Source organism: Pholcus phalangioides, unplaced genomic scaffold (genome assembly GCF_987345545.1).
Source record: "Pholcus phalangioides strain wild (caught in Gottingen) unplaced genomic scaffold, Ppha-v1.0 ptg000040l_1, whole genome shotgun sequence".
In the NCBI taxonomy this organism is placed as follows: Eukaryota; Metazoa; Arthropoda; class Arachnida; order Araneae; family Pholcidae; genus Pholcus; species Pholcus phalangioides.
The window spans coordinates 5199420-5212626 of NW_028301626.1; the positions used below are offsets into that span (position 1 = coordinate 5199420).

General features: G+C 36.7%; 1 protein-coding gene across 1 annotated transcript in view; it reads right to left on the minus strand.

Moving 5' to 3' along the window:
• The window catches only part of LOC149065311 (cytochrome P450 3A8-like), a 35246-nt gene that overhangs the window by 4165 nt on the left and 17874 nt on the right, over nt 1-13207 (minus strand). Inside the window, exons 7-12 of the mRNA XM_089254247.1 lie at nt 10269-10408; nt 8071-8188; nt 6841-6916; nt 4224-4329; nt 3861-3952; nt 233-373 (exon numbers count right to left, since the gene is read on the minus strand). Coding sequence (XP_089110373.1) covers nt 233-373; nt 3861-3952; nt 4224-4329; nt 6841-6916; nt 8071-8188; nt 10269-10408 — 673 coding nt within the window. The remainder of the gene's footprint in view (nt 1-232; nt 374-3860; nt 3953-4223; nt 4330-6840; nt 6917-8070; nt 8189-10268; nt 10409-13207) is intronic.

The following is a 13207-nucleotide window of genomic DNA, read 5'->3' on the forward strand; positions in this document are numbered from 1 at the left end:
GGGGGGGGGGGGAGGTGGTCAAAAATGGCTGAAAATTTGCTGACGTATTACTTGAACGGCCCCTTAGCGCACCAACCTATAAGTATAAAAAAAATGGCTGCCATTCGAAATCGGCAATGAATTGTAGGTCCCGGTCTAATCAGCCCTCATGTGCAGAAAATGACAGTGGTGCGACAAAGTGATCAATGCCATTGCAAGAAAACTTTTAAAAACATATTTTGATCAATATTACCTTTCAGGATCGAATGTTTCGGGATCGGCCCAATATTCTGCATCATGATGCATCAAATGCACATTTGCCTGAACGATCATGCCCTTTGGAATTTTCAACGATCCATAATGGACGTCTTCAGCTGCGTATCTGTTCGTAAATCTGAAAGGGAAGTACATATTGCTTAAATATACATACACCACTCACTTCAATTTTGAAAAAGTTCAAAATGATAGATTTCGTATCATTTTCAGAATGTGTTTCTAAAAGGTATCCCCAGAGCCAATTACTGGTCCCTATGAAGATGAAATCTGTTGGTGGCAAGTCATTTTGTTGAATGGCAACGACAAAGTAAGTGATGAAGTGTATCTCAGCACTAAACGACACTGCGTCGTGGTTTTTAGTATGTGACAGAACGGTTAATAGAGCAAGGGATGCAATTTTAAATAGAAAAAAACTGGAAAAAAAGTTCAAGTATATTCAAACTCGATGATAACGACGAAGACGGCATCGAAGATACTTTGATTTTTTTGTCGTTATAACCGGGGTGTCGTTTAAATTAAAATCCGTGCCGTTTAAATTTAATCCTCTAACTTACAACCGAGGCTGACGTTCTTCAAGACATTGTAAATATTAATATATACACTCAGATACAATCAAATATAAAAATGAGAATATTTCACTTGATTAGAAGTGACTATATTATATCGAGAAAAATTACAAGTTGGGACAATTCTTGCCAAAAAATGCTGCCAATCGTGGGTGAAGTCGCCAATTACAACTATAAATAACCCTTGGCTACAGAAAGTGCTACAGCAAGTCTGCAAGGAATCGCAAATTACTTTACTGTTATGGAGAATGGGATAAATGTGATGTAAGGTGGCAATTACTATTATCAGTATTTTGAAAGTTAGGTGATTTTGCAATACCACTTGTACACCTACACTTTCACACACAAAATTCCACATGAAAAACACTACACATGATTATTAATTATTGTTAGAAATTATTATTATTATGTTTTTTATATACATATATCCCACGAAAGTGGTGGAATGTGAAACATCTTTGTCTTGGATCAAATCCACACGTGTCCCTTAATTTTCCCCGCTAAAGTATGTAATCCTTCACCGTAGAACACCTTTCAAATTAATTAGTTGGCTTAATTAGCGCCGGGTGTAGTACGACCATGGACAATAATTAAAACCCCAACGTTCGGCGTTTCAATTTGTTCTTCAACACAAGACTGACATCAATAGATAGGATATTTTTCGTCGGTACATAAATTCAGAAATGCAAGCCAATCGGCCGGGAATTTCAACCGAAAATTCTATAATTTGGAATTCTTTTATCCTATGTTAAACGTGTTGGATCGTGCTTTCCAGTGCCATTTTGCTCTCTCTCTCTCTCTCTACCTTCTTCCCTCCCCCTCGACCCCTCTTCTCCTTCCGGAGTGACTCATACCCCCCGAACCTGCACCGGTGGTGACGGGTTTTTCGCGGGCTTTTGGGCCGAAAAAGAAGAAGATTACAGCCGTCGTCACGATCACGTGAGCTGCGACCACCTATGAGAATTCAGGAAGAACTCGGACGAAGAGAGAGCTACGGAGGGCATAAATACCCCACGGAAAGGGGTCTCGGGGCTTTTTTTACCGGAGTTTTCACTGGAAGAGAGAGAAGGCTCTCGACTTACTGCGTGGCGCTTGCGCCGCATCCCCTCATCCGCTCCGAAAAGATGCTCGCCTGAGAAACTGGCCCGACAGAGCCACCTCTCGTCCACATCTATTCATCCGATGGACCACTCCTCCAATGTCAACTATCCTAATGAGAATATCGCCGTCCTCCGCCCTGCAGAATCCTTCAGTGCCACTTCAGATGCCGAAAAGGTGCTCACCTGAGAAACAGGTCCGACAGGGCCACCTCTCGCCCACATCTCTTCGTCCGGAGAACCGTTCGTCAGTGTAGTGCATTCTCCCGGATTCCAGAGACTGGCATTGTCGTAAACGTAAGTAGATCCTATGATCTATCCTCCTGGGGCCCATTTACAGATCCTTTTTCTATCCTTCCCCGAAACACCTCCCCTGTTATCTTAAGGTCTCTCTCGCGATATAATTGATTTCAAATCGAGGCCTTTTCCCCTTAACATATTTAACCGCTCACGCCCCAAATTTTTCATGTCGACAAAGGTGATGGGGGTGTTCTACCCCATAATTGATGTTAATTTTATCACGGGAATCCCCATTTAATTCTCTGAATAATGTTTTTCTGTTATTAAAATGTCTGGATTAAATTTCTTCAATGTGGACTTGACTCTTTGTGTCTAGTGTTTATTGAGATCTATAGTTGATAATGATAAATGTCGGACTCTGGGTTGTACCATCTTTTTCATTTTGGAAGGGAAAATTTCCCCTTCTCTTCACGGTCGCCCCTAGTACGAAGTCTTAAATAAATAAATGGAGGAATAGGTTGAAGATAAATTTAAAATAACTCAATATAAAATTACGGAGAAAAAACGTTCCACATCACAAATATGCGAGATGCATATAAGGTAAACTGAGGTAAGTGGAAATTGGCTGGAAGTGGAACCGCACATGATTTGAAAAATTCAAGTTCAAGCATTTGGCGAAAACTTTGGATAAACTTGAGAACTATCTTTATTTAACGAATCGGCGATAAATATGGTAACCTCGTCCTAAATTAACCACACACATTAGAAAAACGAATGAGAGTTTTTTTTATAGTACTTTCTCACCCTCACTCTATATGTTCTCTTTCAGTCTTACACATGTATATAGTAGAAAGGTACAATATATGTGGACATTTAATGCACCTTTGTCTCGTCACAGAGAGCAACAGGCCTACAAGCGCTACAAATATTTCATTATTACACTACACTCCTTACATATAGAAGGCAGCACTGAAAAATCGGGCACAACTCTAGATACGCACACTCAGACTGTTAGGTAACAACACACTTACACTTTCGGCGGAACTCACCAGATAGCAAATTTTACGTGGTGATATACCTGACTTGTGCTACGTTCGAACGAAAGAAAAAAGAAAGTATGAAACAAAATTAAAAATATAAATTTATATACGGTCCCTTATCCTATAACTTCCAATTAGAAATTAGTTGCAATATCTCTCGAGGGCAACAAAAGAAATTGAATTTATTTAAGTGCAATATTCGCCGAGATATTCGAATTCAAATACCGTAGAAAAGTTGGGAAAGCAGCGTTTTCTGGTAGTTTTTGGCTGTTCTTTCATAACTATCCTCCGATTTTTTTTAATTGAAATATTTTAGCGAATATTGCACATAGAAACATGGAATTTTTCCTGTTGGCCTCAGCGGATATATAGGACAAAAACGTTCTGATTGAAACATAGGTGGGGATAGACATGAAAGTCTGGGGGGAGGGACTATGATGATGATGCCAATTCATATATACGCATATACATTAGATTAGTAGGTTCTCCTTTTGATGCTGTGGGTATTGCCCTCCCCCTCCATACCCCCGTATTTCTGGACATCGATTGGAAGTTGAAGGACAAGGAGAGGACCAAACAAAAATTTAAATTTTTTTATTCTCTTACACACTGTATTTTCACTCTCAAAGCTGGTGCAGCGTAAATTTGAAACAGCTACTTACAGATAAACTGGTGGATAAATCCTCAAAGATTCGTTGAAAACTTTATCCAGATATGGCAGCTTGCTTATTGAATCATATTCTATTTTTTCACCCTAAAAGTAGAAACATACAACAGAATATATAGAAATTACAAAGAGGAAAGTTAACCATGGCGAATTTCCGATTGATGTTGAATGTATACTATTAATATAAAATAGCTGCAACTTTATAGACTGACTAAACAAATCGTAATATTTTCAGTTGTTTTTTCATCAGTTTTATTGTAAAAAAAAACGTATTTTTTTGTGATTGATAGTTTCATATTTGCAAAGTTACGAAACTTGAAAAAGAAAATAATCAAAGAAATTTAGGAATAGCAGTTACCTTTTTGATGAGCTCATTGATCTCTTCATAAAGTCTGTTTTGTATATCTGGGTGTTTAGCGAGTAAATACGACGCAAAACTCAAAGCCGTGCTCGTAGTTTCATACCTGTTGAAGAAAATTAAGTGGCATCTTCAATACAGAATCTCTCATTATATTTATATAAATTCAATATGTATGTACAAGGTGGTCCATAAAGACCACATTAACGTTCTGGAAACAAATATAAATACAACGCCAAAACAAGCAAAATGCCCAACGCGGTGGCTGAATGTATTCTTGAAAACAAGAACACATTCTCTTCAAACAGCAATACTGCTACTACTTAACCATGCATGCAACTCGCAAACATTTCTCCGAAATTTCTGATGAATTTTAACATGCAGGAACAGGGTGTGTGTGTTTATATTCATTTCGTGCACTACCGGTGCATCTTCCTGTATTCTGCATTTTGAAGTGGACATGGCAAATACCCAAATTTTCATACTATGTGAATATCGTGTAGAAAGGTCTGCTCTCTGTGGAAACTAACTCGCATTTGCGTGCCTGAGAAACCGTATTATTAGATACCATAGTTTTCTAATAGATCGCGGGACAAAATTTATAATCTCACAATGATTTGCTGGAACTCTGCCGATAATTCCGTAGGATGACAAAATTTTAAAACCATGCTTTGTCCTCTAAGAATTGTGATAAAAAATTTCTTTCGAGCGTCAGGAACCAATTTTGCGTCGAATTTTTTTAAAAATTTTCTCCTCATTTCGATAATCCAATTTTTCGTTTTCCTTTAGAATGAAATGTCCTATAACTTGTGATTCAATTCTTTTGGTTTTTTTTGGAACCCGGTAATTTATGGTATTTTTATGCTTGTTCTGATGTGATTAAATAATGAAGTATTGCATCTTGTAAAGGTGGATCAAATGAAAACGCGGAAATCTCCAAAGCTACACAAGCACTAGTCCCATTGTTTCATCCAGTGGTGAACACCCTGCTCGTAGAAGTCCTATTGCTCAGATCGGAACCAGTTTAGAACATTGTCCATGTGAAAACGGCGAACCTTAAATGCTTTTTCAGTGGGCCAAAAATTCAAAAGTTACATGGTGATAAATCCGGCCTATACAGTGGAATCATCCAACATGGCCCACCGAAATTTCGACTACGTAAGAGTAGCCGTATGCAAGAGTAGCCGTGTGTGGCCACACCTTGTCGTGCAGAAAAACCACTCAAGAGGACAGCAGACCGCGCCGTTTGGCATTGATTGCAGCATGACGACGCACCGCCAAGTATGGCTGCTCCTCATGTTGGCGAAGTTTTGGTGGACAGTGTTGGAACACCTCAACTTCGAGGCACGAATGCGAGCCGATCTCCCCGTTAAAAAGTGTCTCCACACAGACGTAAAACCTTCAATCATTTCACTTCACTCTCATAGTTAGCACGCAGTCTTTCGAAAAATAGGTGTCAGATGGCAGCACTATAAAAAGCATTACTTAGGAACAAGCCTCACGTTAGGTTCACAACACCGACACGCCCATTCAAACATGTACCAATTCGTTAAAGGGGGTTAGCGATCCAACCTCATACATGGATGTATTTTAGTACAAATGTTTTCGATTTTTGTTTTTGGACAGATTTGTAAAATACGGATAGAACGGCCTCACATATCTTAAACAGAAACATATACACTCATTTGGATGAAAATGTTTTTCAGCAGTGAATAAATATTTATGTTTTCTTGGCAATATATTATCACCATTGTAAAAGTCTACTGCTGTGATGAAATGTATGAAGTAAATACATATATAGTGTTTTAAGAGACAAATGTATCGTTGTTCATCCGAACTCAATTTTGTTTCCCTATAACATGCTGGAAGAAAATTTCACTAACAGCACTGAACAACAAAAATAATTAATTTTTGTTGTTCAGAGTATGCTGGGATCTGTACTGTATTTATTCAAGTTATTACACAAGTGGAACGTCTCTTAGGTTTCAGTGAATGAAGAGTAATATCCAGGGGCATTTTTAAAAAATTGTGGCTCGCATAAAAGTTGAAATCCACAGAAATTGTGTAGCACCGAAGTGCATATATTAAATGAAAACCTCTGAACTTGCTGCGTTATTAAGTTGGAAAATTTTAGATAATATAGGTAACTCTCACAATTACTTTCTCTGACGTACATTGGGGCTGTTAGTGAGATCAACACCAGTCTAGGACAGAATAAACCTTCCAATCCAAAAAATTCCTTACACATTGGAAGAATTATTTATCGATCTTATGGTTAATATTCAGAAAAATAAAGCAAACTGTTCCGAAAAGTGCATACGTGTCATAACTTCAGGAAGATCATTAACACAAATATAAAATACAATAAGGGGAAAACTGTGCCCTGACGTGTACGAGAGTTCATACGCAAGGAGGTACAGTCTTTGAAATGAAAAGAAATTTCTTGTCATTTCCGAGATAATCTAGCTTTTACAGAAATTGTATGACCAGATCAAAGAAGAATAGATAGTGTGAAAATAATTTGCACTTAGAGAGAGCTCTAGAAAACTTTTCAAACGTAATTTTGCAATCTGTGTATATTGTGTATAATCTGTGTATCTGTGTATATATGACTTACCCAGCAAGAAATACTGTAAATGCGTTTGCTACTATTTCTTCGTTTTCCATGTTTCTAGTAGCTTTAGATTGGACATCTAATGGAAGGAGAAAAATCATTACACTGAGTTTCTAAAGAAAATATTTCGTGCACTTACTGCGAATTAATTTTAAATACTAAAGGTCTCTAAAAATTCATAGAGACGCAGACAGAGAAAAGATAATAAATCAACTCATAGATTATATATGAAACGAAAGACATTTCTGATTAATATGCACCTCTAAAAACGATCTTTTCAACAAAAATTATTTTTATGTATCGCAGTTTATATCAGGCCTATGTGTAATAGGGGTATGGCGATTCAGACACACACGTTACGTACACTATAGAAATCGCCATCATTTACATCTCTCGAGCTCTCATTTGTTCGCTGGAGTTCATGTTTCTTCTGTGACAGCCAATTACAGGGTTTGCACAAATGAATGACACGATTTTAAATATTTATATTTTCAAAACGATTAGGCTGAATAGAATCTGATGCACACAAATAAAGAAAAACATTCAGTTTTTTCCATATCTGTCAATAGATGGCAACACTTCCGTTGAACGCAAAGACTGAAATTGGCTGAACCATGCTTGTTTCCTTTTTAAGTAGCGAAAGAAACCCCCCCTGCATATTCTAATACACAAAAACTTTCTATTGAGTGTAGATGCATTCTTCTAAGTGTTGCCATCTATTGAGTGATGCTGTAAAAAAAACCTTTGAACGTTTTTCTTTATTTTTATGTATCGCAGTTTATATCAGGCCTATGTGTAATAGTTTTAAAAAAATACATTTTTGAAGTCACGTCATTCATTTGCAAAAAAACCCTGTATTTTTCTATGCATTACATAGGCTCAAAGTAATTAAATTTAACAAAGAGTAAGCATTTTTTAATAATTTGCTTCGTCCTACGTTTTGAAAATAGCTTAATTTCACAAAACAGGTATGGCGTTTCAGACACACACACATTACGTACACTATAGAAATCCCCATCATTTACATCCAAGTTTCCAAATTTTTGGTTCCATCGTCCCCTTCCTTCAAAAATCTTTTGCTCTCAACTCAATCAACCTCATAGGATCCTGCGCTAAACCCAAAGTTTCTACCACTTCCCCGAGACCTTTCTATCGCCCCCTTTGGGAAAAACTGATTTATATCATTGTTATATTGTGCGTCGAGTGAATGCAATTAATCCAAGAGTCAATCACCTGCCGACTCCTTGTAATCTTCGTCACTTTTTATTTCCAAGCGACTCACGTCGACGTCAGTGTTATTGATCTTCACCTTTGTCTCGATCATCAATTGCAGAAGATCCCGATTTCCTGGCTAAAAGAAATACATAAAAGTATAATAAATCACTTTAAAACCTGAAAACATATGAATCAAATTCTTGCATTTCGAATATAATCCCAGTGCGCATTCACATTTGCGTGTTTTTAAAAAACTAAGCAAAAATCATAAACTACAAACTTTGAGACGGGTACATAATTTACTTTACCTTCCTTTTCATACAACACCGACAAGCGCGGATTGAAAACGAACCACTTGGATAAAAAAGAAACAGTGGTGTACGATGTCATGGCGAGAGTAAAACGTTTACAGACTAAAAGGATTGGGCACATATCTCTAGAAGACAAAAACCATAGAAAATGTTCTCCGATGGAATCAAGAATCTGACTGGATTTAACTATACGGCAAAAGCATCAGACCTGTTTTATATACAGTCGGATTCGCTTATAGTGAACACAGATATTACGAATATTTACATATAACGAAATTTTTCAGCTTTCCGTGAAGTTCATATTGGTTATTTATGCTATTTCGGTTGTTTATACGAACACCAATTTCAGCAAAGTACACATATAACGAATTTTCGGCGGATTTTCAAACATGGAATTTAATTTTGTCTCACGAATTCTTTTATAATAATCTTCTAAACTTACCTTTCTCTATGCAATGTATCCTTTCTTTCCTTGGAAGGCATTCTAATAAGGCTGTTTTGGGTACTGTAAAATCCTATTTTGCATTCTTCATTATTTTTCTCTGTTAAATCTTATTTTTGTTGCAGGAAATCTCATTAGCAAGATAGTATTGAGGTTATCTGTTTCCAAGAATCTAACCTCAAAACCACTTTCAGTGCACATTTGCCATTCTCAAGATAGATTCATACGTTGGTTTTGGTGGTTTCAACGTATGGAAATTAATTTTGAGAATGTCCAAGTGCACAACGCTATTAGTTGGTTCAAAAATCGTAGCAACACGTAGTTGGTTAAAAGCCAAAAACTAATAAAGGAAATGATGTAAAATAACTTCGGGATCACTCTGAGTTCATTTTGTCTTTAAATGGTTCAAAAAAACTAATCGAAAAAAGTGTTTCGATCTCTTTGCTCTTATTAATAGAAAAGACATTACACTCTCTCTCTTAGACATTTTTTGCATGCTTATTTGGCAAAAATGAATTAAATGCAAAACGTTCAAAGTCCACAAAAATATCAAGAAAGAAAAACAGTGATTGGAGGCACATAATTTTTGTTTATGAATTGAATTACGTTAGATTTTAATTAAAAATTTTCATCTTTATTAAAATAAAAATGTTATTTTAATCTATTTTCATGTTAAGAATGATCAGAATATACTGAAAAATGGGTATCGTGCTTGTAAAATGTTTTATTTTGCTTTAAACGCGTCATTTTTTTCAATCCCGTATGGATATTACGGAGTATGCGTATAACGAGTAGTTTCGCTTTCTTTTCCGACTTCATTATAAGCGGATCCGACGGTATTTTACTTTTATTCTAGAATCAACCATTACCTCATTCTTTTTGGTCTCTCATTTCGAGTGAAATAATCAGTAGGTGCGCGCACAATCGCCTGAGTGGCGCAGTGATAAGATGCTCGTCTTCCACTACGAAAGTTACCGTTAGGGTCCACAGGTTCGAATCCGGTCAAGAATATCCCTTAGGGGAACAGAGCTGGGGTCACGGTTGGTCTGAAGGGCAAGAACATCCGAAACAAGTTCTTTACCTACCTATCCTGGGGCGACCGCCAATAGATGGCACGTTCATTTCCCACTCAACTCCACTGGTTGGAAATCGCCGTATGGCGCTATGACCACAGTTGGTATGCGGTAAAGTAGGTATACGTGAAACGCGCTAGTATGTACATGTCCAAACACGAAATTTCGGACATGAAAAATATTTCATTCCCTTATCATATATTCCAGTGGCCGAGAATTTGTGATTTTTGTTTTCTGTTTCAAAATAAAACAGTTTCAGACATTCGAAGAGTATAACACAAAAATGTATTTGTGTTTTCACAATTTTTGAAATTAATTTTTACGACTATGTTTGTTTCCTTCTGTTCAAAATTTCATTGCTAAAAACAGAAAGAACTGTTACACACGTACCGTTGGATTCTTCTTTCTATTCTCTACAACTTTATGCAAACCTTTCTGCAATCTTCCTCCCGGTGATGATCCTTTATTCATCAGCCATAAAACCAATAGCCTCAAATGAAATGATAATTTCCTCAACCATGGAAAGGACACTAGAAAAAACAAAACAAAGACAAAAATTGATTAATAATACGTGAGGATCACGTATTCCCAAGGGATCAGCATGATCCGTCCAGGGAATTTGTTAGTGTTAGTAAACATCCATGCCCGAACTGGGATTCGAACCCAGACCTGCACAGTGAGAAGCTAGTTCCTAACCACTCGACTGCCAGGCGGCAATTGTGAATTGAAAATAAAAATATTTCTAGTTACTCATAATTAAGTTTTTCACGAACGTGTGTTAATTTCATCCATATTTGTTATGGGCATCTATTTCTCAGCCACCTCGCTAGGCATTTTGCCTGTTGTGGTGTTGTATTTGTATAATTTTTTTTACAATTTACACAAAAGATGTTAAAGCATGGCACAGTATCAAGTGTGATGAAACTCCTTTGAATTCAATTATTACAGTTTTGACTGTGCAAAATTTTATTTTTTTTAATTTTTCATTTTCATTGCAAACAGCGCAATCACATACATATATTATACAGCACAAGCCCCACCAGTGTCCGAAGAGAGGTTTTACTGTATTTACTTGTTTTTAGCGTGGAATGGATAAAATTAAATATATCCGAGGCGTTACAGTTGCTATTAAAGATTAAGTGAAACAAGACTTTTCGTCATGGAAATTAGCATTGAGGTACACTGAAGTGAAAAGTGGAACCCCCTTTTTTGATTATTGTGAATTCAACCTATCACCAAGGAGAAATCGACGAAACTTTGTGAAAATATTGAAGCAGATTTTTTCAATCATGGTTTTTCAGGGATAATATTTTCATCTACATAATTTTCCACAGCGTGCCTTTTTCAAAATAAATTTAACTTTTAGTTGGTGAAGGGTCATTGCCCGTATGACCGAGGCAAGTGGAACATATGGCTGGTTGTGCTTCAAAATCATTCACAAACCATGAATGATTCGTAAATGAAAGAAGTGAAATCCGAAAAGAAAAAATTCATTTGAACCATGTCTAAACATTTTATTATTTGGTATGCAAAGCTAATAATATCTATAATATGGAGAAAAATTACAATTTTAATAAACAACTTCGGTATATAGTCACCATTATGGTCATATCACTGGCGTAGAAAGTTGTGTACCGCACTTAAATTGAAGCAGTGACTTATCCATAGATAATTCAATTTCGATTCCACAATAATTACTTAAATTCCAGAGAACGGGTTAATATAAAGTTAATCCATTTGGCGAAACACATGGTACATCACATATGCAAAAAGAAACGAGTGTACACGGACACACGGAAAATAACAGCTTGACTCTGCAAGAAACGAAAGCCTTCTCTGGAATTTAAGTAATTTTTGTGGAGTCAAAGTTTAGTCAGCTATGGATAAGTCACTGCTTCAATTTAAGTGCCAGTACATAACTTTCTACGCCAGTGATACGACTGCAATGTTGACCCGGACGCGATAAACTGGGATTCCACTTGAAGGAACCATTAATCAATGTGCAAATTGGAGGTGCACGGAATGAAACACGTGAGACTTCGGCTCCCGGAAAAGAAAGTTCAGTCTGATTGACAGTTGTTTGCGGATTTGCCATAGCGAAAGAATGAAGACGGCAATAGTCCGACGAAATAGAGAAATTAATCACTAACCATACGAAACTAAAATTAAATCCGGGTTTCAGAGAGATATTCATCGTTTGTTATAAACGTACGAGGCCGAACTCGAACAGTAATTTCAGAAAGTTATATCCAATTGTCCAGAAGTATTCGATATGGAAAGTACTCTTGCCGACAGCGCCGCGACAGGTATGTAGAAAACTCAGAAAATGTAATTATACCCCCTTCTTCTCCTGTAATTATTAACCGCCGTTATACGAAACAAATAAGAAGAGAAATGTGAATGTTCTCAGACTATCAAACTTTAGAGGTGAAGAAAATGACAGAACTTCATCACTTCTAATCATGCCTTGTATGTTGGGCCATTGAGAGGCCCAACATGCATCTTTACTGACTTTTATTTTGTGAGGTTGAAAAGAACCCAGTCACCAACTTTAGCTTATGGCATGGTTTTTAACATTATATGTATGGGATTTCGTTTTTCCTCTATTTCTTGTTTGGCACTCATGTTTTATTTCTATAAAAGCAGATAATGCTGACTTAGGAGGAGCTTTATCCTTTTCTATAGTTTCATACCACAGTTGATAAAGTCAATGCAAGTTGGCACGAGGTTCCCGTGTATTCATTGCTTCCACTTGGCCCAACACAGGGAGAAAAAGGAGGGAAAAAATGTAGCCTTTTTAATTCCTACTTTCCGTGAAGAAATATCACAAATATATTAAAATGGCAGATCAAATGATAAAGAAGTAAGAACTTGACACCAAAATATCGGTGTTAGATCAATTCGAACTCTCAGAAATAGTTGAAATGGAAAGTGCACAAGAGATAGGTTAGTAATCTTGTTCTATCCTCTTCGTATGAAGTCTCCTTTAACCTTGTGATAGCAGCTATCGCGCCAAGCACATTTTTACTGAAAAATAGGGTAAGTACTAGGCTGACCATATTTCCTCGGAAGAAATACGGGACATTATGATTCCAAATACGGGAAAATACGGGACATCGCCAATTATCGCCAAAACTGACGCCAAAACCAAACAAAGTTGCCAAATATTGTTGAAATTACGGATAAATCACAATGGCGGGAAATGATGCATTACTGCAAATTGAAGTGGATTAAAATGTATTCCACGAAAAAAAAAAAGCTTACCAAACCAAGGCAAATGTGGGAGATTAGTATTCTCATACATAGATGTATCATAAAATAATTTATGA